This window comes from Lampetra planeri, chromosome 13 (genome assembly GCF_965212315.1).
Source record: "Lampetra planeri chromosome 13, kcLamPlan1.2.h2, whole genome shotgun sequence".
Classification (NCBI taxonomy): Eukaryota; Metazoa; Chordata; class Hyperoartia; order Petromyzontiformes; family Petromyzontidae; genus Lampetra; species Lampetra planeri.
In genome coordinates this window covers 11,150,363-11,174,296 of record NC_136119.1, presented here as the reverse complement: position 1 = coordinate 11,174,296, position 23,934 = coordinate 11,150,363, and the positions used below count along the sequence as shown (strand labels likewise).

At 46.0% G+C, this 23,934-nt stretch overlaps 1 protein-coding gene across 3 annotated transcripts in view; it reads left to right on the top strand.

Annotated features, from left to right (window-relative positions):
• Positions 1–880: 880 nt before the first annotated feature.
• The window catches only part of NEO1 (neogenin 1), a 171,215-nt gene continuing 148,161 nt past the window's right edge, over positions 881–23,934 (top strand). For all 3 annotated transcript variants that reach the window (XM_078600157.1, XM_078600158.1, XM_078600156.1), the window contains exon 1: positions 881–1,522. In XM_078600157.1, coding sequence (XP_078456283.1) covers positions 1,405–1,522 — 118 coding nt within the window. In that variant the 5' untranslated portion in view covers positions 881–1,404. The remainder of the gene's footprint in view (positions 1,523–23,934) is intronic.

Here is a 23,934-nt window from a genome sequence, read left to right as displayed (position 1 = left end):
TCGTCATTACGAGCGATCCAATGAATACGTTGCACTAGCCACATATTTTAAGGGCACTCACGTTGTTTGATACCTCGTGCAAATACAATGTACAGAAGTGACGTGGCATCCCATTGTGACGGCTGTCCTTGTCTGAACGCATATAGTGTGCGAGCTGTCTCTCTGTATGTGGGGAGCGGTGGGGCAAAGCGTTAGCGCGCTGTGCCACGAAGCCGGCCACTCAAGTTCGATTCCCGCTCGCGGCCGACACCAGCAGCGATTATCTGAACCGGTCCTGGGCCTCCCCGAGGTCGACTCAGCCTCAAACGAGTAACTGGTGCGGTGTGCAAACATCGCGACTAGGGAGACAAAGGCGGCCGGGCGTGGTGCTGGCCCACACACCCCCTCGTGTGCCGTGCCGGCCTTCATAAGTGCTCGTAAACAGCACTTGCCCCCACATTATATTAAGACTATACGGGGGATCTTTGTCTTTGTTTGTGTCTCTATATATCTCGTTTTTTTTCTCTCACTCTCTTGTAGTTTGTCCTCTGTGTATGTGGTCAACACAAAAACAAATCTCTCTGAAGACAATCTCACGTCTTCACCCCATCTCCCACTCCCACAACCACCCACCGCCAACAGACTCCACAACACGCAACCTCTCGCCGCTTCCAGCTCCACGTAATCGATGTTCAAGTCGCAGATCCTTGCCGGGTCTTGCGGTGAACCCCAATGGGGAGTGGAAAAGGAGAGCGAAGAGGACGATGAGAGGGAGGGAGGGAGGATGAGATGGGAGGGACAGAGAGAGGGAGTGAGCGGGGGGGGTGGAGAGGGAGGGAGGGAGCGAGAGAGAGAGAGAAGGGGGGGAGGAGAGGGCACGAGTTGGGTGGAGAGCGAGTGGGGGTGTAGAACGCACGGCCAGTGGAGAGGGATCCCAGACAGAGCGCAGCTCAGCGCGCAGCACACATCGCGGGGGCACACTGCTCGCCTCGCCTGGCCGCACAAGTTTTGCGGAGCAAGTTTCACGCGGGTCGAGGAACGGCGACTTGGCTTCTTCACTCGAGGAATGATAATAATACTACTACACCGGTGCGACGGATTGAACTAAGGGGGGGTTTTGTCTTCGCCCCCTTACCTCCCCACAACCCCATCGCCTCTCCCCCCTTGTTGTTGTCTTTTAAATGTGGATCTGCTTCACTGGACGCTGTGGAAGAAGGCCGGTTGGTGCGGAGGGCAAGGAGTGAACCAACGGGAAGACTTGGGATTTGCTTTCGTTGTTGGAGGGAGTGTTGACAGCTTGGAGTCGTTGTCCTCCTCCTGCTGCTGCTGCAGCGACAGATGCGAGGGCACATTGACTAGGGAGATCACGACACAAGAGTTCGAGTGGACCAGGGGGTCCCCCGGACCTGCGGGGCCCCAGGGGAAATGGGGGTAGGAGGCACCATGGCCCCAAGGAGTGACAGCCCGGCTGGAACGCCGCCGCCGCGCACGGCTCTGCTGGCCCTCCTGCTGCTGCTGCTGCTCAAAGTGGCCTTTGTGCACGGTGAGTTGCGATGGCTAAGGAGCACTCGCACCGAGGCACGTGTCATGCGCTCTCACACACGCACACAGTGCAGGTAGCTACACGCGCCGCATGCACTTACGAAGACAAATATCATCCCCCTGTAGCTTTCGACAGACTGTTGGGGCGAGTGCTGTTTGCGAGCGCCTATGAAGGTCCACACGGCACAGGAAGGGGTGGGGGACACATCGCACTAGGCATTCGTTTGAGGCTGAGTCGACCTAGGGGAGGTCCCGGGCCGGGGTTCAGACAATCGTCGCTTGTGTTGTTGGCCGTGAGCGAGAATTGAACTCGGGTCGCCGGGATCGTAGCGCAGCGCGCTAACTGCTACACTACCGCTCCCCGCACTGACCCATCACTATCCCACCCTGTGACATGCACTGACAAGGGACCTGCCGTGGAGTGATCGTTAGCAGCACCACGGGAACGTGCAATTCAGAAGTCGTCGGTTCGACTCTATCTCACGGCGCGGCAGTGGTGTAAGTTTATTGGATATCCCCTCCGCAGACTCTGTTCGCCTAGTAGAAATACACGGGGGGTCCACCACGGTCGATCGGGATGTCGCTTGTGGTGGGGTAAAGTGTGGGTACGCCCACCTCTTCCAACGCGTCGGCTCAACGGTGGAAGAGTAGACCAATTGACCCCCTAAAGTTCGCTGTGGTGGAGGCCCTTCCACCATCAGGGACGCACCTTTGCATTGTACTGACACAGTGCCACACACACACTCGAGCGCAGAGCTGGTGCTGATATCATCTTCATCCCGTCATCGCGTGCACTCCCTTCCTTGTCACTCTTAACCACATTTTTGACTTAGCCGATAAGGGCAAGGGATGCCGCTGCTGCTGCTCGATCTGCTGCCTTGATTTCAGATTTCACGTCACTCGATGTGCATACTGCGCGCGATTAAACATCCTCCGTCATACTTCGCTCAGCAAGTGGTCGTAAGCTGAAGTGCACACGCGCACGCACACACACACCGCACATAGGCATTCCTTTTAGCCTGCGAGGCTTGCTGGGTGAAACAACACACTTACAATATGTACACACACACACGCGCGCGCGCGCGGTTCACAATGTCTGTCATGCGCACAATAGGTTACAGGTTATGTGTAAGTAGAAACGGAATTGGTTTTTTTTGCGTTCCGGTCACCGAGATGAATTTATCGTCTCGACGTTTCGGAAGACTGCCCTTGGTCAGAATACACACGCACGCGCTTACACGCGTATTGTGACATGCATCGGGTAGACATTGTATTTGCTAATTGGAGGGCCCTGCGAGCAAGCCATTGTGAGTTGATCCGCCTCATTTCACAGTTTTAACTTTGAGCTCAATCACTTTCTACCCACGAGAGTCGTACATGTTACTAAGGGAGACGCGGACGAGAGCGTGCGTGTGTATTATTGTGTGTGAGTGCGCGCTTGTGTGTGTGCTCGCTAACAGCACTTGCCCCCACAGTCTGTTAAGGCTATACGGGGGATCTTTGTCTTTGTGTGCGTGTTGAGCGGTAGTGTGGTGGTTAGCGCTCTGCGCTACGAACCGGGCGAAACAGGTTCGATTGCCGCTCATGGCCACCACCAGTGACGAATTTGTGAATCAGTCTTAGGCCTCCCCTAGGTCGACTCAGCCTCAAACGAGTACCTGGTGCGATGTGTAAACATCGTCACTGGGGAGACAAAGGCGGCCGGACGTGGTTGCTGCCCACCCCCTACCCTCTCGTGTGCCGTGCTGACCTTCATAGGCGCTACTCGCTAACAGCACTTGCCCCAACAGTCTGTCGAGGCTATACGGGGGGATCTTTGTCTTTTGTTTGTGTGTGTGTGTGTGCAGGGGCAATTGGGCGTCCTCACAATTGGAACTGGTTGATGCCAATTGATTTTGTGAATTGAGCCCCGGGATCAAATTAGGCGGCATTCATGCACGTAATAATTAGAATTTAAAAACATTTTCCACTGCTGGAGGAATCCTCCCTTATGCCGTTTGGGGTCTTCCGGGGTGGGGGGGGGGGGGTTAACCATATTTCACCACACTGGTCAGTTTAGGTTGGTTCTAAAACAAAATGTGGAAGGGAATGGCCGGTTACCGATTGAAATATCAAGTAAAATGTTACCCGTGGTTCGGAATCGAACGTAGGTTGGCGGCTGCGTTAATTGCGCGCGCAGCACGCTAAATCGTCACTCACTCTTCACCCAAAATGCTGTACTGTGCACAAAACGCATGTCACGATGCGCATCGCGCGATGGAACAAAACGTGGCGAGGTTAAGGCGCACGCCTTACAGCTGCTTAAGTGTGGACACTAAAACACAGTGGCTCAAGCAACCTTCAAAAGGCGAAGTCGTAATACCGAGATAGAAAACAAATGGGCTTAATGTAAGTTTTTCGTTTCGAGAGGCAAAATCACTGATGCGAGGGAGGGAGGGAAGGTGGCGATGGTGGTGGTGTGCTGCGCTACGAGCCCGGCATCCGAGTTCAATTCACGGATCCGACGGCTTGACATGAGCGGCGAACGATATCTGAACCGGTCCTCTGACAGCTAACTCACCAGCCCGCCCGTTTCCACCACCTTCGCCGGCTCGTCGTGGCTGTCCTCGTGAAGTATGCCCAAATAACCCCCGTGACAGACACGGGCGTGGGGGGAGCCATCATTTATCGGTGGATTGACAACGCGATGTGAATTAACCATTGCATTGTTGGAGTGAGCAGCTCGGACTGCGATGTGCATGGAAGGGAGAATTACGCGCTGTGGCTTGGTCTGCCTGCTCGGGTTTGACGTATCAGCAGCTACCCAGCAGCACAATCTGGCCGCTTAGCAGAATTTGCTACAGAATGACAAGTGCATGGCGATATTACTTTGCCCTCTCACGAATTGCGTTCTCGTGCCTTCTATTCGCCTGGTTACTGCTGGACAAGACCTCCACATCTGGCAAAAGAAGAGTGACCGTCGGTTTCACTTCACGTTGCTCTTCGCTGTTGCGCTTCTGCTTTATACCCAGCAGCTATGCAGAATACAATTATACCGTAAGCATATACAGCCTTCGACTGTGATATAAGCCATTGTTTGCGAGGCAATTGTATTAGACATGTATGCGTGGGTGGTAAAAGTGGACGGTACTGCGTGCTGTCGTGCCACTCCTGGATGATGGTCCTCCCTTACGCTATGTCAGTCGCACTGTTGGTCACGGGGGTTGTTTGGTTTGACCATACTTCCCCACTTTGGCCAGTAGTGCGGATTGCTGAGGGTGGGGGGGAAGAGGGGTGGGGTGGTGTATTAGGACCCCGAGCGAGGACGGCTTCTGATATCACCTGCCACTGTGGAGGACTCTACAGTAACGTACTGCAGTATATATAAAAAAACATACTGCCACGCATTGCGATAATCTAGCAAAGGACAACCATTCAGATTTGCTCGTCGAGAATGTTGATTGGGATACGAAAAGAAAACCTCAAAGGGATTGACGGAGTAATGATAATAATTCGCCAGGAACAGAAAAGTGCAATAAATGCCAATGAAGCGTCCCACTGCTGCGTGGATTTCGAGACAAATTGGCCGCACAAAGTCGTGCTATGATAACGCTAGTGCCTGCACAGGCCATTGACATGCAGTGCCACGTCTGTATACAATATATATATAACCCCTTGCCAATCCACTGCTGGATGACGGCCTCACCACACCAAAAAAAGACAATGCATATATTCTGACCACAAATATATTGGCTAATGCAGACATGATTCCTTGTAAAAAGGTTTCAGTTTGGTGTTTTAACATCTCAACACCTGTTTTGTTACCAGAAAAAAAGGGGGAAAGCCTATTCTCATATTTTGTGACTGGCGAAGGAGGTCCCACGATAACGTGACATTTGTCGAGTGTCCAGAGTGTCGAGACTTGCTTCGGTCGGAGGGGGTGGGTGGGGGTTTATCTTGTAGTGTTGATGCACCACGTGTGGCAGACTATTTGTTGAGCTTGTTTGCTAATTGTTGGAGCCACATGCAGCCTTGCCCAGACGTGATGTAACAGTCCAGCATTTCAAGCAGTTTTAAAACGTCTCCGGCTTAACCGACCAAACAAGCAGAGAGGAGGGGGCATTGTTGCGAACGAGCAGGGAATACAAAAAAGCTACACGGGGACTGCCGGTGTCGTCTAGAACACATTTGTAATCGCGCTCATCACGCAAGAGTTAAGACGCGACAATGCTAGCTTGAGTGGTTCTCTCCCATTAGCCATTCGGCATGCCATGTCAACAGCCGCAGTAAATTCAAGTCCATTCCACTGATGGGTTGTTCATGCCGCGTGTCATTTCTGGACAAACCGGTCCTGAGAACGCGTCAACACGTCAGCCGTGGCTAAGTAAAGCTCAAAATAGGACCATTATTGTCGTCTTGTAATCAGTCGTAGAGTGCTACTTTCTTATACACATTCACTCTGATTTTCTTTCCTCAAGCGTGTGTTTTTTTATGAGCATACATCTTACTACTGTCCAGGATATTGAAAATGCGGGGATGAATTCGTCTTTTTAATGATTTCACGTGGCATTTTACGAATGTGCTCATGGTGCGCAACGTATCAGAACGGTGCTGTCTTATCTCGAACAAGCAACGGCAAGAATTGCTTGATTAGGGAATGGCTACATCTACAACTACAAAGTGTATTTACACGTGACCTCCCTCTGGTACGGAGGCCACTTGCAGAACAAACCAGCAGGGGCTTTCAAAGCATGTTGAAACCCAAGGCAAAATCCTCCGTCCTGCATTACTTCAGTCCAGGCGGTGTTAAAATTCGACGACTCCTGCCCATTTCATTTCAGAGGCATGGCTGATGAGATCCTCGGTGCAAACAATATTCAGGCTGCCACTCGTGATTCAAACCAGCTTCTCAAGTGGCGCTGAGTTGACGATCTCAGCCTCGGCCACCAATTATTGCGTTCAAGAAAAAAAAACTGCTTTATTTTGTCTTCGTTAATCTGCGATGCCACTGGTGCAGTGTAATATAGCTGTTGTTGTTCGTGTGTGATGAGCTTTGCATAAAGGGGCTCCCTCTAGTGTCGAGTAAAATAGCTCGATTGAAGTGACCGTGAAGACTGTGCTGTCATGAAAAGTGGCCATAATTTGTCAAGGGTTCTCATAGTCTAGGAAGGCAGCGGGAGCTATATGCACTTTGACATCTCAATTGAAAGCTCATTTCTTCAGAACAGTTTTTTTGTGTGTGTTTTAAATTGTTGTCCTTCCCCCGCGCCTCCGATAAGCACGGTTGGCTACTTACAGCAATAAATAAGTTCAACATCCATACTTTCCGGAGGGAAGCCTGCAGACATATCTCCATTCTGATGGGCGTGCACGTTCTGAAAAAGGCCATGAAAAAAACATCTCATTGCCCGACTGCGATACCATTTTGTGGGCACACGCAACGAGTCAGACCATTTGAATTATGCTTTTTGGTGGGATAAAGTGTGGGTGCCACCGGCACTTTGAAACCGTGTTGGCGCGCGTTCGAGAGGTAGGGTACGTGTCCCCTGGAAATAAAGGGGGGTGTTTTTTTTCCACCTGCTGTGAGCATTGTGAGCACAGCTGACATTCGCCTCGATATTCACTCCGTGCGTAAACATATAGCACGTCAACACATCGCTTAAACAATACGTGTAAGTGGCTTTACCTTGAACTGTAGTGAAATTAGAGATGTTTCAATGGCAATACTGTACAGAGGGGTACATTTTACACTGGAACAGGATTGGCGCAGAATGTCACCCGTGATTACAGTGTCATTCTATCCCATGTGCGTGCTCGATGCATAATTTATGCTCGAAATGATGGATACTGATGATAACATCGAAAACAACATATCCCTGTACACATCAGGATTGGTTCGCATACCAGACACGCAGACTCGTGTAACCTTACTTACTCCTCGCGCTGAATTATTTTCGTGAGTGTGATTAAGCCACGCTGCCACGAAACAGAATTTGGAACATGATTATAGAGCATTTAACAGAGAGTCACACGAATTAATAGATTTTTTTTTAGGAAATATGTATTCACCATGGAGAGTACACTCCATTTATTAGATGATCCATTTCAGGATTACAATTGACCCTGACATTAACTCGACAGATGATTTAAATATTCATTCCCTTCCCCTTAAGTACTGTATTCGTATTGTTATGAACAATAATCACAATAAGTACATTAAATGTCTGACGATTGTTAAATCGTGATACCACGAGAGATGGCAACGACTTGGGGAGGTGTTCATCCAACAGTTGATAGGTCGTGGCTGATGCTAATTAAGCGCCTTGTACTGTACATGTAACATTTAGAGAGAGGAAAGTCAAGGGGGCTGCAACTCATTGTTCCAATGACCTTTTGAAAATGTGTAGGTTGACTATGCGGTGGCCAGGAGATGGTGGTACAGCAATGGATTCTTGAATCCATCTGAGTGGGGCTTTGAGTATATTAACCTGTTGAAATTACATCGCTTGAATTTTCTCAGAGCACTCCAGTTCCTTGGCCCCCCACCCCCAACATGACCAAACATTGCAATTATTGACCCTCCTGAAATTGAGTCTTGATACTTGATGATTCTTGCCAAGATGAATCGGTGGCATTAGTACTATTATTCGGTTGATATTACTCGGTGAGGTTTGTGGAGCAGGGGCACAGTTGTGAGCACAGGGCTTCTGCCACTGGTCTAGGGCATCTCGTGGAGATGAATGCTGCTTCATTGCTCATTTGAGCACAGCGACGTTTACTTTTTTGAACGTTCAAACAGCATTTCACCTCTGGTGGAGAGTTAATATAATTTTTATTTTGTTTTCCTAGGAAGGTCTCATGAAGAATCATTCGTTTTTTTTATTCAGGAAGATCCTTCTTTGGATTATTTTGCCATGGTTTTTATTGCCATTTTTTCACACTCAAAAGTAAACCAGATTATGCAGAGAAAACCTACACATATACAAGTGGATATGACTCAACATCCTACTCAATTAGCTACGTCTACTGCCCATCTCATAGCCCTTCAGCTTTTGGGATAATACTTCCCAAATCCAGGTGCATTGGAGACATGCCACCATGCCTACATCTATTGTAGGATCTTGCTTCATGTCGATGCTGTCGTGTGGTGTAATGGTGAGCACACTGGACATGCAATCCGGCATGTACCAGTTATATCTCTGAAATCCCAACCCCACCACCCGCCAGCCTCTCTGCCTCTGTCCAGCCAACAGTATAAAATTGGAACTCCACGGTGAGTTGGCGGGCAAGTTTGCCTGTGGTGGGGTAAAGTGTGAGTATTCCCAACTCTTCTAAGGCTTTTGGCCAGCATGGAAGGGTATAAACTAAAACTATGTTTTTTAATTTTACCAGGTAAGGGCAACTGAGCTGTATAGCTATTTTTCAGGAGCAACCTGGCCACAAATGATAGCCCAATGGAGTGGATGATGTGGACATTGCATAGCAGCCAAATACTCTCAATGTATGTTTCTAAATGTGGAGGGAAAAACCAGAGGATTCGGAGCATAATCCACGCGGCCACGGGGAGAACATGCAAACTCTAAATATAGAGACATCGTCAGGGTCGGGAACGAACCCGCGACCTCCTGTAAGCCAGGTGAGTTAGTTAACATCTTGCCACCGCTAGGAACCCGGTCCCCTCTAGATGGGGCTCTAGAAAGCGCTAGACAACCACATCTAGAGGAGGCCCTTTCGTCAGCCGGCGTGTGAGCAAACAATGGCAGGGGTGGACCTTGAGCTTCACATCATGTTATTGTTATACCACAGATCGTACGAATGGTAATTTCCTTCGTAATTCCCATGCAGAGGCAGAATTCGGAGCACTGCATTGAGACTGTGCAAGCTGACTTCGTGGCAAGCATGCTCAATCCCATGCTATTAAGCGACCTAAAGAATTCCTAAATGAGCAGACAAAATGCTCATATGCTGAACTATGTTTACTCATTCATTACAGCTTGGCAAAGGCATGTGTTGCTGTAGTCCTTAAAAGAGTCCTGAGACTCGGTAAGACTATCCTGGGTAAATAATTGGCAATTTTGCGTTAACTGTGAATGCACAATTCGTACATTGTTGCTCGTGTAGGTATGCAGTCGAGATTCGCATTAGCAAGTGCACCTAGCCACGGGTAGCTTCAAAGTTCACAGCCCATGGCCCCTTGGGTTCTCATCTTGATGTTGAAGCTGTTAGGGTTGGTGATGGATTCTCTCTCTACTTGGGGTCAGATGTGCAGTCACCTCTTTCCCATTCCTGTCACCTCCCTTTGCATGGTGCTGTTTGTAGTTCGCATTACATTGGAGTGTGACATACATTGGTTGCAGCCCATCTCGTATTTTTCTGTAACTCCAAAAGGGTATACTCAAAGTATAAAACGGAAAGTTTTCTTATCGTGTTTTATTAAGTACCCGGGTGGTGGTGAAATGGTGGTGGCAATTTAAAACAAAACGTAATTTACCATGCCGTCTTGTACACTGTTGCGTAACAATGTATTGCTATTTGGATGTACGATTGTGTTTATTGAAATAACTTTTACGAGCCACATTTAAACTTGGGTTTTAATAAAGTACCGCTGCACTTTGAGCTGCATTCTGAAATTGGAAGCTAAAGTCTTTCTTGAGAAGAAAAAAACAACTCCCTCCAAAAGCATCCTGGTCAACGCTGCTGTTCTGATGCACATCGTGTATGACCATTCATATTAGGAATGTGGTCATGAAGCTATTTGTAATAACACTAAGGGAGGATTAAGCGACCTGTTGCAGCCATTATCTTGCTAATCTGTCATAGATGTTGAGAGCTGTATGGAAGGGAAATGTGAGCCACAGTTTTAAGGCCAAGAGCTTAACTAGGCTGGCGTACAATTAATGGATGCAATCTGATATGTGGAGGCGGTCCACACTGGTAAGCAAACCTTTGGGAATGTGTTTGGCTGCTCTGCTTTGTAACAGGGAGCATCTGCTCCTTTGTCAGTACATAAACAAACCTAGAGCAATGGGAAGGCTGGAGGTAATTGCAGGATTTCCTTAATGGGTTGTTTTTCACGTGAAAGTTTATTTATTTTCACAATTTTTTACGTAGTTCTATGGGTTGTTTTTGTGTCCGTTTTAAACAGTAAAAATGGTGTGGGCGTGTTAAGACTCGTGTGATCTTTGTAATGACGGTATTCTAATTTTCGAGTACGCCGCGGTGAATAGAGTCATTGAAATGTTTGATGCGTGGAGTGTGTTAGTGCTGCGGTTAGTGTGCTGCATTATGAAATGAATGAACCTTGTCACTTGAGAGCATTTCGCGGCCGTGACTAACATCAGTGGCGCGTCTTGTCCCACCCACCCACCCACACACCCACCCACCCACCCACACACCCACCCACACACCCACCCATCCACACACCACCTCTTCACCAAACCCACGCTGACCGGCTCGGTGAAGCATGAGCCAAAGGCCCCATGGCAGCCTCAGCTTGGCGATGCATTCATCCAACAGTGGATTGAGAAAGGGCTGTATGCGGTACACGATTGGGGTTTTTTTTTATTGAAGTATCCACTTTACGGTGTGATCATGTACTTAACAGGGTACGTCATTTTGTGTCTGCTAAGTCGTGCAAAAAAAGATGTCTAGGAATGTTGAGACTTTTTTTGGGTGGGAGGGGGGAATGTATGTTTAATTAAAATCATGTGACTTGTATTTGTACCACGTACTATGTGGCATTTTTTGTTCCTCGACAGGCAATTAACACTGCGAACCACACTTCGCATTGACTCTGTGGCACTTCTAAGGATTCAAATATCATCTTCTGTTAACGTTGGCTTCTCCAAGTGATCAGGAGAATGTACACATTAAGTAGCCGCATGTTTCATTCATCAGCAGACGCTGTAACCCTTCTCCCACCCCGCACCCAATCATTACGACTCTCCTTGCTGTATTATCCTGTGGTCTGCCACAACTACAAAAGATCTTCATCCGAGCGCTGCTCGCTAGCTGAAACGAATACACGTTGCCGATTTTTTTCTGTTATATTATCAATCACACACAGAGCACCGTAATACATTCACTTCATTAACAATGGGATATGTTTTACTCGTATACATAAATGAGCGAATACAATTTGAAGGAATGTTAAAACCTATGAAATCATTATCGAGGTTAGGCCGTGTTGGTCGGGATGAGATAGTTTAATTCCTAGTTAATTAGCAAATAAATTTCGATTTAAAGCTTTCGTGACTGCAGGGATTCATCTTCTTGGTTCTTTCGGTAAAGTCACGTAGAAGGAAAATAATAAAATAATAAAAATAAAACATAAAATACAATTATGTTTAATTTTTATTATTTTATTATTTCCCTTCTACGTGAATTTACCGAAAGAACCAAGAAAATAATTAGCAAATGTTTTTTATGCATATATCAGTTTTTCTTCATTCTGTATTACTATTATTACCATCGTCATACAATATTAGAAAATAAAGTTTAGCTTGCTGGCAGGCACGTGCAATAAACGGAAGCGCCTTCCCACATTCGCAGTTTGGTTTCCTCTAAAGCGTAAGGCCATCGCCGCAGTTTTCAGCGCTGGGCCCGAGCGATGCTCACGCGGCATCTACGGGGAGGAGGTGGAGGAGGAGGTGGTGGACTGTTTGGACACAAAGAGAAAGCGAAGCGAACACGGCGAAAACCTTTGCTCCCGGCACGAGGATCGCCGTTGTAAATGGAAAACGTGTGCCTTCTCCTCCCAAGGTGGCTGGGTGATGGGAATAGTTTTGTGTAACATGAATCTCGATCCTTTTTGGACTTTCATCTCCAAAGCCAGGCAAATGCTTTAATGGGGTTGTGGCACCTTATGCACTCGCACCGCTGCAATACGATATGAGTTATGTGGGTGCTCAAGATGAGGTGGAATTTGGAATAAGGTTGCCTTTTTTTTTTAAACACTTGAACCTTATGTTCTAGCCCAGCACTGTTTGCTAAGTTGCGTAGATATATGTGCGTACAATAGTGTCGTATAATATCATAGCTGGTTTCATGATACTAATACGAATAAATTGCCACCCTTCTGTCTATGCACTACTGGATGTAGGCCTCCACACGCCTTATCGGCCGTGGGGAATGTTTGACCATACTTCACCCAAATGTGTCATTAAACCCGCCACCACCCGACACAGCCAACATTAGTAAGGTTTGTCACGTAAACAAAACGTGCCAATTCGTCACTCGTACAGCGCACGGGTGTGTTGGAGAGTCGTACTCGATACGTTGTAGTCGAATTGTAAATGTTGTGGGTTGACCCCCCAAAAAAACCTTTTTTATGGATGGTTATAGCTGATTGGCGGATGGCGTGTTGGAGGGGAGTGGGTGGGCTGAGGAGGCACACAGAACCGGTTCAGGTATCACTTGCCACTGATGTCAGCTGTGGTCTGGAATGGTTGCAAGGTCGTCGGGTTCCTCATGCGGTGTGCCAACCACTGTGCCACCAAGTCCAGCACAGTTGGGTTTTGGGTCCAATTCATTTTGCCCTAAGTTGATCACTTGACTTGTCACAACTGTCACCGTCGCAAGCGTGCAGCATTGTCCTGGGGATTGCGCATTTCGTGGTATCAAGCGGGGCTCTTGACGCGCGTGTCACTTGATAGTTTGTTTTATTGTTGAACTTAAGGTGCAAACGCGCACCCACGGCGTCACGTGAGCACGTGAAAAGCGTGACATTTGGTGGAATTAGCGTGAAAATAAATTATTTACTGTTCGAACCCCAAAGGTGTGGGTGTGTGACAGTGGCAGCGTGGGGGGGGGCCCATGTGGTTGCAGCCATGTGTTTATGCAATGAGGTTACTCGGTGTCATTAAAGCTGCCACACGGCTGAAACTGTACCTGACCTGTGGCAAAATCAATTACTTTTACGGTTCCGTTTTATAAGTCACAAATACAAAGTAAATGTGCAACCCTGCTCTATTATTGCTGCTCACATCACTCCTGATTCCGAAGGGACTCGACCATAGTGAGCTCTGTCGAGGCGCCCTCGGGAGAGTATTTTGGTCTACTCTTCCATGCTGGACAGATGTCTTGTAGGGGGCGGTGGGAGAACCCACACTCTACCCATGTCTACTGCTGGCTTTACGGAGGCGATGGGTGATGGATTGCATAAACGTTTGCCATTGTTTCAACTGATGCATTGGTTCGGCGGCTAGCGTGCTAACCATTACGCCATTATATTATTCATGAAGTCATATTGCCCCAAAAATGTTAGCATAAGGCAAATACATTGCTTTAAGTATTTTATTTTTACAGCTTTATAGCATGCACAGTGTTCCAGAAACGCGCACCTCAATTTGCTTATCTCGCGTTATATGGTGGCGCTAAATAAGCTCAGCCGTTCGTGTTTATGGTACGAATACTTACGGGAAGCCTCAATTTCGATTAGCGTTTTTGCTTCAAGCTTTCATTGGACGATATCAGTTCCTATGCTTGCCTGTAAATAATTAAATGACCTGTGTACAGTCTAGTGTTTCCCTCCCCCTCCTCCTCCTCCTCCTCCAACCTCTGCCTATTTGTTTGGTTAGAGAAGGGTTTCAAAATAAAAATAAGCCCCATCTGTTGGTGTTACTGGTTCAGTTTGTTTGGAGACGATGCAGCAGATTCTAACAACAGCATGTGGCTGGCAGCGTGACCCCCATCACCCCCTTCATCGCAGCTATGGGCCTTGCATGTCGGAAGAGGTAGGGGGCTTACATTTCAGCCATAGCTCAGACGGCTGGGCTGGAAGGGAGGAATTTCTGTAGTTAAAATTAGGTGCGGTGTTGAAGCCAGCAGGGGTTTCGATGGCATTTTTTTTCGGCCTCTTCTCGCATGGAGGTTGAGATCAACGTGTTTTTTTTGCTTTGTTAAGGCAAAGCGGGGCTGCTCGCGCCGCTGTGACGTTGCGATTGTTTCACGATGCAACTGCTGTGATCTGATGTGATGGACTCGCAGTGCGAGCACCTACTTGTTCGGTTTCGCTTCCAAATGATCAACGTTGAAAGCGCAATGCTGCTTTTGAAACTGGAACTAAGGGTTGTGATACAGGGTATGTGCAACACAGATGGGTGGAGTGCCTCTTCGGGTCAAACGATGGACACTATTTCATTTCGCCGTGGCTCTATTACACTTGGAAACATACCGTGCGGTTCTTTGCTTTTCTCCAAATTATCTAATATTGTTCTAGCACTCAGAGTTAACGGGATTTGACGCATAAACAAAATACGAGGGATGTTGCCTTCACTTGTTAAAATGAGCTTTTTGATTTAAGTAGCGGCATTCATCAAAACAAAATGACGAAGAACATGCGTGCGTTGTCTAATTGGAATAAATTAAGCACACTTTTCAAAAATATCTCAAGTTGGCACTCTATAATTCCACCATTGTTCAGTGCTTGCACATATTCACGTCAAAGAAGTTGTCTAATATGGTGCTTTGTCACATTTAAATATAAGAACGTGAAAATAATTGCATGCTAAAAGGGCAGCATAATAATCTTACACACAGCACGCCCTTCTTTGCATTTAAATATTATTTGAATAACGTGAACTTTCATTTAAAATTTCTATTTGGAATTACTGGCAGGCAGAAAGGGATTTGTATTGACAGCGGTACAATATTTTCTTAATTACTGTAATGCCCAGCAAGCCTCAAAGATTTAAAACAGGCTGTTGCATTCGGGCTTCTACCCTTTGGGTGACCTCTAAGCTGGCTTGGGCTATTTGCGTTGTGGATGTCAAGTAGCTGGCCTCCTGTATTCATGAGGTGGCGGGTACGCACACCGTGGAGTGCAGCCGTGTCTTTCTCTCGACTCTCCAATCATTCTCATCGTGTCTCTCTGTTTTTATACGCTCAAGATTGTTCGGCATACGTGTGTATACTTTGCTGATAGCCTCGTGTGTTAACATGCTTTTAGTGTGTGTATGTATACACGGTACACTTGATATGTTTGTTGGGAGCAGTAGTGTAGCAGTTATCATGTGTTGCGCAAATCCATCGACCCGAGTTCGATTCTTGCTGACAGCCAACACCAGTGGTGGTTATCTAAACCAGACCTGGGCCTTCCCTAGGTCGACTCAGCCTCAAAGGAGTACCTGGTGCGATGTCAAAACATCGCCACTGGCGAGACAAAGGCGGTCGGGCGTGGGGCTGGCCACCCACCCCCTCGTGTGCCGTGCCGGCCTTCATAGGTGCTCGCTAACAGCACTTGCCTTAAAAGTGTGTTACGCCTACACAGGGGATCTTTGTATTTGGTATATATTGAGAATTGTTGGATCGGGGCAGTTTGCACCAAGGAGTCAATGGTCAGAATATACCACCTTTGTCCAGTCGTGCTACGGTGCAGAGTTATGACAGTTTGTCATCTTCTGCAAAGCATCCTTAAATAACACTGAGATCATTGCAAATGTAACTAATATTATTTAATGGTCCCATCCTTATTTGTTTCATCACAGGAGAAAAATATCCGTTCTAAACTACAAGGGTTTTCTCATTACCCAATACTGCCCTCCTGAATTAATAACAATAACACATTCCTGTGGAGGGAGCTGGTAGGAACTTTGGGTTGCTCGGTCAATGGCCAGGGTCAACGGCGGCGTGGTGTATTCCGCAAATATGCCCGACTGTGAGGGCGGGCACAAGCCGGCGTGAGTAGGTTAAACGTTGAGTTTTATAAGGGCACCACGGGGTGACCAGCCCCTCCCCACCCAGCCCCTCCACACCCTCCCCTCCCCACCCAGCCCCACCCTCCCCACCCCACCCTCCCCTCCCCACCCAGCCCCTCCCTCCCCACCCAGCCCCTCCCTGCACGACGGACACAATAATCCCCTGTGGGCTGGTGTAACCAGGAGGTTCCTACCAGTATAAATACAGCTTTAGTGAGTCCCCTGCCGGATGAGTCGGTGGCGGTGGTGGGCCTTGTTTGAACCTCCTGCACGGTGCTGATCAGAGTGGGGAGGTCATGGGGTCGACCCGGACCTCCTTCGGGTATCACTTCGTCGCTGATTTTAGTCGTGGCCTGGAATTGCACTCGGGCTGTCGTAGGTGCAGTGCGCTAACCATTGTCACCGCTCCTTTCCCTCCCCACCACTACTCGTTCTATTTTACAGAGATACGACTTGACACGAAGGTGATAAATGCGTGAAATTATCTTCTTGGTTCTTTCGGTAAAGTCACGTAGAAGGGAAATAATAAAAATAAAACATAATAAAATAATTCTCACGACGTTTCACAGCGCTGTCTTTCCGACAGACCTGTTCTTCACCTGAGGACGGCTGCTTGCGTTGTGGCCGAAACGTCGTGAGAATTATTTTATTATGTTTTATTTTTATTATTTTATTATTTCCCTTCTACGTGACTTTACCGAAAGAACCAAGAAGATGAATCCCTGCAGTCACGAAAGCTTTAAATCGAAAATTTGGCCGTGAAATTAGTTGGTTCTCAACTAATTTAAAACTGGCGGGGGAGGAAGGCATGGGCAAACCATACTTCATCCGCGTGTGTTACTTCCAATAAAGTTTGCTGAAATTGTGTTTGGCAAATGCTCTGCGATGCAAGTGCATTATTAAGTTGTAGCTTTGATGACGCGAACACGAGCGTGGTTGATAGTGTGTCGTGATGGGGGTGTTCATTGCTATCGGCAGGAAAGCACTTTACTTTTCTGCCTTCCCATGGTGAGCGTTGAAATGCACTTTTCTGAAGGCACGTTGGTTGCTTCGTCTTGGTGTGTGTGTGTGTGTTCAGACGTCTGCGCTTGGGAGATCGCTGATAACGTGCTCGTGGCAAAGAAGCGACACGTCGTTGTGCGGACGCCAATTTGAAAACCGAAATGTGATTCGTGAATGAAACAGTCTCACGGTGTATTAGACCAGGCGTTGTTAATAATTTACGCGTAACTTTTTTGTTTTGCCGTATGACATCTACTGTGCGAATTGTTATTGTTACGCACATGCCCAGCGGGGGTGGGGGGTGGGGCTGTGTTGTGAAACATCTAAAAACAATAGCGATATATAATACGTATTTTTTATGTACGTACGTATTATGTAACAGCTGGCAATGCCCTAGCCTGCAATGTTTAACCCATGCCTAGATTGCCTTGATGATGTTGCAGGTCGTTACCTCCCAATGTACAGAGGCTGGTCCAGATGTCTTGTGCCCCCAATTTAATTCTCTAAAACTTAGTATATACTTTAAGTGAGGTTCATATAAAACGGAAATGAATATGCGAAGGGAAAACAAATGTTAGAGGTCAATTAATGGGGGGGGGGGGGAGGGCGAGTCACAAGACATCCGGACCACCATAAATAGATCAAACCCTGTCAACACGTAATCAGTGCCCTACCTCATTACAGACCAATTCGGACCGTATTGGTCACGCCGTGCCCCTTATACATCTCAACGTTCATCCTACAAAGTCCCATCGCAGGGGAGAGAAACACAAACGAATCGACAAAAACATCGTTGCCCGCACTGAAACGGCTGTAACGCCGTCAGGACCCCAAAACTCAATTTCCCTGCACAAGAACGCGGAGTAAGTAACCCGTGTGGGTTGCCAGCTATGAAAGATGCTGCTTTACTTGACGTGCTCGCCAAGACACCGGCCTCACTTTCAAAAGATGCCCATTACAGTTCCTCTATTCATACGGAGTGTGTCCTTAATGAAGGTATTTGGTGTGGCGTAATAAGCTCCGATAATGGTGTTTGTCCCCGCACCCCCCTTCAGCGTGTGTAGGGGCTTTCGCGGCCGTGCTAACAGTGCCGAGTTGTAAATTCGCAGGGCCGTTACAGAAACAAAACACTGAAGAGACACGCATTTAATGATGGAGCAGGTAAAAATCAGGCTTCAGCGCTGGATGCATTTTTGCTTCATTAAGGGGTTAGAATTAACGTGGACCTTTTTATGTAGCACCTTCTCATTCGTCTCATCACTTGGCTAATGTGAGTACAAAGACACAATGTTCATGGTAATTCATCTTTTAACAAAAAACTGTATGAAATCCTCATGCAATATATTGGGTGGCTATGTATCTGTGTGCTGTATTAGCTATTTGTTGTCACCATATCTTAGTTTGCGTGGTATAATTTCTCCGAATGATCTAAATTCTCCCTTCCATAAAGTCTTGATGAGTTGTCACGATTCGATTCAAGAATAACTGGGTATTTTTAAATCTCATTGATAAGTTGTGTCAGCTTAAAATGCGCCTTAAGCCTAATCAATGACATACAATTTGTATACTTTTAAATCATTGATTGTTTCGTGCATGACTCAATGAATGATGCATCATGAATCTAATGATTGGCTTCAATTGATGAATCATCGTGTGGTTACACGCCACCTAAATGCAATGTCAGAAACAGGCCTTAGCTGCCAAATTGGTTCACCTGGTTCGGCGTTGCACTGCACGCGAGCATCCCAGAAAATAATACTTTAATTCATTAATTGTTTCACGAAAGATGTAATCATCGTTACAGTCATCAAGCATAGCTTCGTATCAAGTGAATGGGCCTAAGCTCTGAATTAAAACATACTCTACCAAGGGGTCGCGTCAACTGTGACTTTGTGAGTTCGAACCAGATGCGTGTCGACACCTTATGATCTGAATTCCTCATTTTGAGAGGTCAGTTAAGGCTTCCCAGTGTGCAACACTGCCTTGGATTAACTTACTTTGCCCAATTTGGCACATTAAAACAGATAAAAGGCCTGATCCACCCATAGATATCCCACTAATCTTTGACTCCCTTACAGATTGTTGACTATTGTGATAGCAACGGCTCCATTGCTTCATAGAGGAGTGGTATAGGATTCAATAATATGTGTATTAAGATTGGTGCGAGACTTGTAGAGGCTTTGAAATGAAATGTAGTTTTCTCTGTAATGTCTCACTATTATTCAAGTGGGGTATCTACAAATGGATCTCCCTGTATAATAAAGTAAAAGTGCCTTCATACTCGCACCCGCACTGGGGTAGTTCTAATCTCCATTTGTGACTCTGAATTGATGAGTGGAAACGCCCCTAATTCCCATGGACTAGCCATGTTGACTTACCGCAAAAAAACGACACCTTAAATGCATTGAATCACACAAGAGATGCGATTCTTTGGACCCACGCGCCAATTCCTCTGTGTACAAGTGCCTCGACCGCGAGAGAGAGCAACCGACCAATCACGTTACGTCATTACTTTGTGGTCTTGCATTGATTTTGGTTAAATGGGGAAATGATGGTGATTGGTCGGCTGGTTTCTGGAAGCTTGAGGTTAATGTAATTCGCATTGAAACGAACAATCATAAATTGAGCTCAACCAGCAAAAGAAAAAAAGTCTTACATTGCAAAAGTCACGTGTCCATTTCTTAGGTGCAGGCCTGTGTCAGTAACACAGCGAAATTATTAATCTAATTTAGCAAACTACCAAAATGTGTTGCCGTTAAACTTATGCAATCGCTTATATTTAATCTGGCCACTGTTTATTCCTCAGCGATGACGGTCGTGTAAATTCTGCGAATGTTGCTCCGAAAAAAGTAGCAGAGAAATTTCAAGCTGGCCTGACACCTCAAGAGGTAATGCATAACGAAGCAATGTGCCACGTCTTTCTGACATGTTTCTGATTAATTCACTGCTTGATATTGATTAACACCATCGTTATATATTCCTGGTGTCACCCTGAGGCTAGAGATTTTTTTTTTAATTTATACCCAGTTAGCACATTTTGCAGGCAGCCCTTAGCATAAAATAAATCAGTTTTTTTTTTTTGCCCGATATGATATCCAGAAAAAAATGTACAGCAACTGTGGGATTTTCATATTTAATTCGCCAAGTGTGGAAAATTGTCATTTGCAGTCGTAGGTGCAGTAACTGCTGTGGGTCTCCGATTTCATGGTCTTCGATGAGGATAGTTATATTGTAAGATGTTTTCAGCCAAGTAATGGGTGTTCATACAAGTGGAAGGAAACCGGAGCACCCAGAGAAAACCCACGTGCGCGAGGGGGCAACGCTCTATCCCTGTACAGACAAAAACAGATGGCGATTAGTCCACTTGCGGTAGAGGCTTCTGGTGAGCGAGGAGCGGATGTCACCTTGACGCCTATGGGAAGGGAGTTTGACAACATTTGTGGGATCCACCAACCTTCGCCTGACAAGGACTGGATGACTGGCGCACACGTAGCCACCACCATCACCTGGCTCAATCGCCGTACTTCCGCAGTAGTTTTGTGGCCTAATTTTCTCTGTGCCATTCTTGGACACAATCGCATGCACTGCTCACTGAGAGAGCTCTGAATGGATGTAGATCCCTCTCATGCTGTGATGCTGGAGGCACGAGTCAGCTCGTTGATTTGAATGAAAGAGGGGAGAAATATTGAATTGGTTTCGCCTATCATATATTCGTTCAATTAATGGAATACAAACAGCACACTGTAAACTGTAAACTATTATAAAATTATATTATAAAATTACCCTAAACTATTTTTATTTTACCAGGTAAGGCCCACTGAGCTATGTAGATATTTTTCAGAAGCGACCTGGCCACAAATGATAGCTCACCGAAGTGACTTATCACGTGGACATTTATAGCAGCCACATATTCTAAACGTGTGATGTTGATTCTAAATGTGGAGGGAAAAACCGGAGGACCCGAACAAAAATCCACGTGACCACGGGGAGAGAGACATGCAACTCTAAATATACAGGCGTCAGTTGTCAAACCCACGACCTCCTGTATACCAGGCGAGGTAGTTACCATCTCGCCAACATACAATGTGCAGCTCATTGAAATAACCGCCCATTTAGACACATGAGGTTAATTGCATTTTTGAATGATTGTTTAGCATTGCTAATGCCAATGTTAAATTCGAAGTTTTTTTTTAAACAATCGATTAATTAGTTGAATGGATTTGCCATTTCAGAACTAAAAAAAACATAAAGAATAGTGGATATCGTCCACATACAATTATTTTACTTTTGGCAAAATGCCTTTTAACCAAGGGGGATGCCGAGAAGAGGCCAGGTTACTGAGAAAAGCGGTAATGCAGCCAAATCTCTTTGCACACAAATCAATGGAGAATATTTTTTAATCAAATTAGGCCCTTACATAGAGTGATTACGTTGGATCTTGCCACAAGTCGGATATGATCGCATGTTCTATTTTTTCCCTCTTATTAAACTGGTTGCTTTAAATTCTTCAGAGTGCGATCTACTGCTGATGAGGAAGGAGATAATATTGTTAATTGGTGCAACATCCTGGAAAGCAAAGGGCAACGACAGGGCATTGATTTTTTTTTGGGAAAGTGCCATATAGCTGCCAATGGACGGTTTTATCCCTTTGCTCTGAGCTCACCATGTGTGGGTTTTTTTTTCTTTAAAAGAGTGTCAAGGTCACGTGTGGCCAATATAATTAATGCAAGTTTCACGGCCCACTATGAATCATTTAGCTAATGATATTAGCCACACCTGACCAAGGCAGAGCCTGCTCGACCCGGGTTGACTCGGGTTGGTGGTATTTTTCAAGGCCCATTTAATACGTTTATGGTGGGATAGCTTTTTGTTTTTAAAGTTGTGCTTTGTCATGTGGCTGGACTTTTTAAGAGAAGTGTTTTGCTGTTCAACTGCCATTTAAGAAGCGACTAAATGAATCGATGAATTTTTCCAGTATCGGTCTTTCGTCATCGCCGTTTTGGAGAGTTTGAGCATTTCATGCAAGTGTTCGCTGTGCAGTTAGATTCCTTTTGCGAATAGCTGCTGTTGGGTTACCAATGTAAAATAGTTGCTTTCATTCAAGACTAATGATTAATGTGATAACTGCTGAGTGCCACAGTATACTGTATTTCACTTTTGGCTTCAAATGTTAATCAAACATTGGTTAATTTGAAGACACACATATTAACAGTAATCAAGTAAATTATGCTACTTCGAAAAAAAAAATATGATGTCACATTGCACTTAAAATATGGAGTAAGCAGGAATGAGAGACTGACTTAAAAAAATAATTCCCCTCAAAACACTGGGCACAAAGGACCTCAGTGAAAACTTGAAATTACCAAAGATATATTAATATTTTAAAATTCTACATTTTGCCTTGGTGCGTAATTATTGTAAATAAAGGTAAACGTGACTGCTGCAGTGTTTCTTCACAATTTTTTAAATATTTTTTTTCCTCGTCATTTTCCGCGATTTTCCGATGAGCAATCCATTTGGAATAGTGGTCCCCATGTGTAAGTGTACGGCTTCGAAATTAAATATTTTCACCGGGACCTCTCCCGAAAAACCTCTGAAGTGGCCTTTTCATCCTTGACACACTAGTGGTCGCACTTCCTATACACTCTACCACGAGATGGTTACACAACAGTCAAACTGATAGAAATATGTGGTTGTCAGTGCTGATTTTTTTATCCAAATTAAGTGCAAAGCCAAATTAAGTGCAAAACGACGAGGTGTTCTTGTGTACGTGTGCAGTTAATGGTGAATTGGGAAGTAACCATCATCTCACTCACTCGAGATGAACCTAGTTTAAGCACACGTGGCTGTCGAGATTCAAACTCAGGAGGGTCCCTTTGATGCCGGCAAAGTGCCCTGACCTCTGAGCCACCTGGATGGACACCTCTTTTTTTGTACAGATTTAAAGTATTTAGGTGAATAAGGGCTTGCCCCCTCCCCCCCGCTTGTCAGTTGAGGCATACAACAGGGAGTCAAATTCTCATTTCCCAAAAGCTTAAAGCTTCTACTCCCAACTCCTTTCCCCCTGCAAGCCTAGCAGACATTGAGGAAACACAACGCTCGGAGCAAAGTGACAGAAGGATGAATTAATTAGTGTCACCTTGAAGGATTAATGTCTCCAGAGAGACATGTCCTGGCTAACAGCTGGTACTGTTTGCCACACCTACAGCACAGCCATCCAGTAAATTGGCATGATCTCACTGGGTAGTAAGGTTTGGAAGAGAGCCAAAGGTATCTGAAATCCAGCACATTTAATGGGCTTGGGGTAAAAAAAAAAACTTTCTGGGTTAAAGGAAAAAAAAAATCCCACGAAAGATTTTCACAAGTGTTTGCACATCTATTATACTGTTAACGTTCTAATTTAGAACAATATATTTTTCCATGTCCCTTTTTCCCCCCGGAATTTTAATTTTTTGCACGATGGCTGAAAAATATGGTTTGCATTTTGCATTCGAGTGTTCTTTTTTAGTTGGTAAAATGTTTTATGCGCTCTTGTTGTAGACAAAACTGAGTGAGCACTCAATCTCAAGGTTAAGAACGTCACATTTGTTGACTTGCACATCTGATAGACAAACCAGGCTGCGAATGCCTAGCACCAAATCACCCATCATGCGCCTGATTTCGTCACAACTCGCAAGCTAAGCCGAGTTTAGGCTGGAGATAGTGCTCGGAATGGTTGAGCAACACGCATTAAACA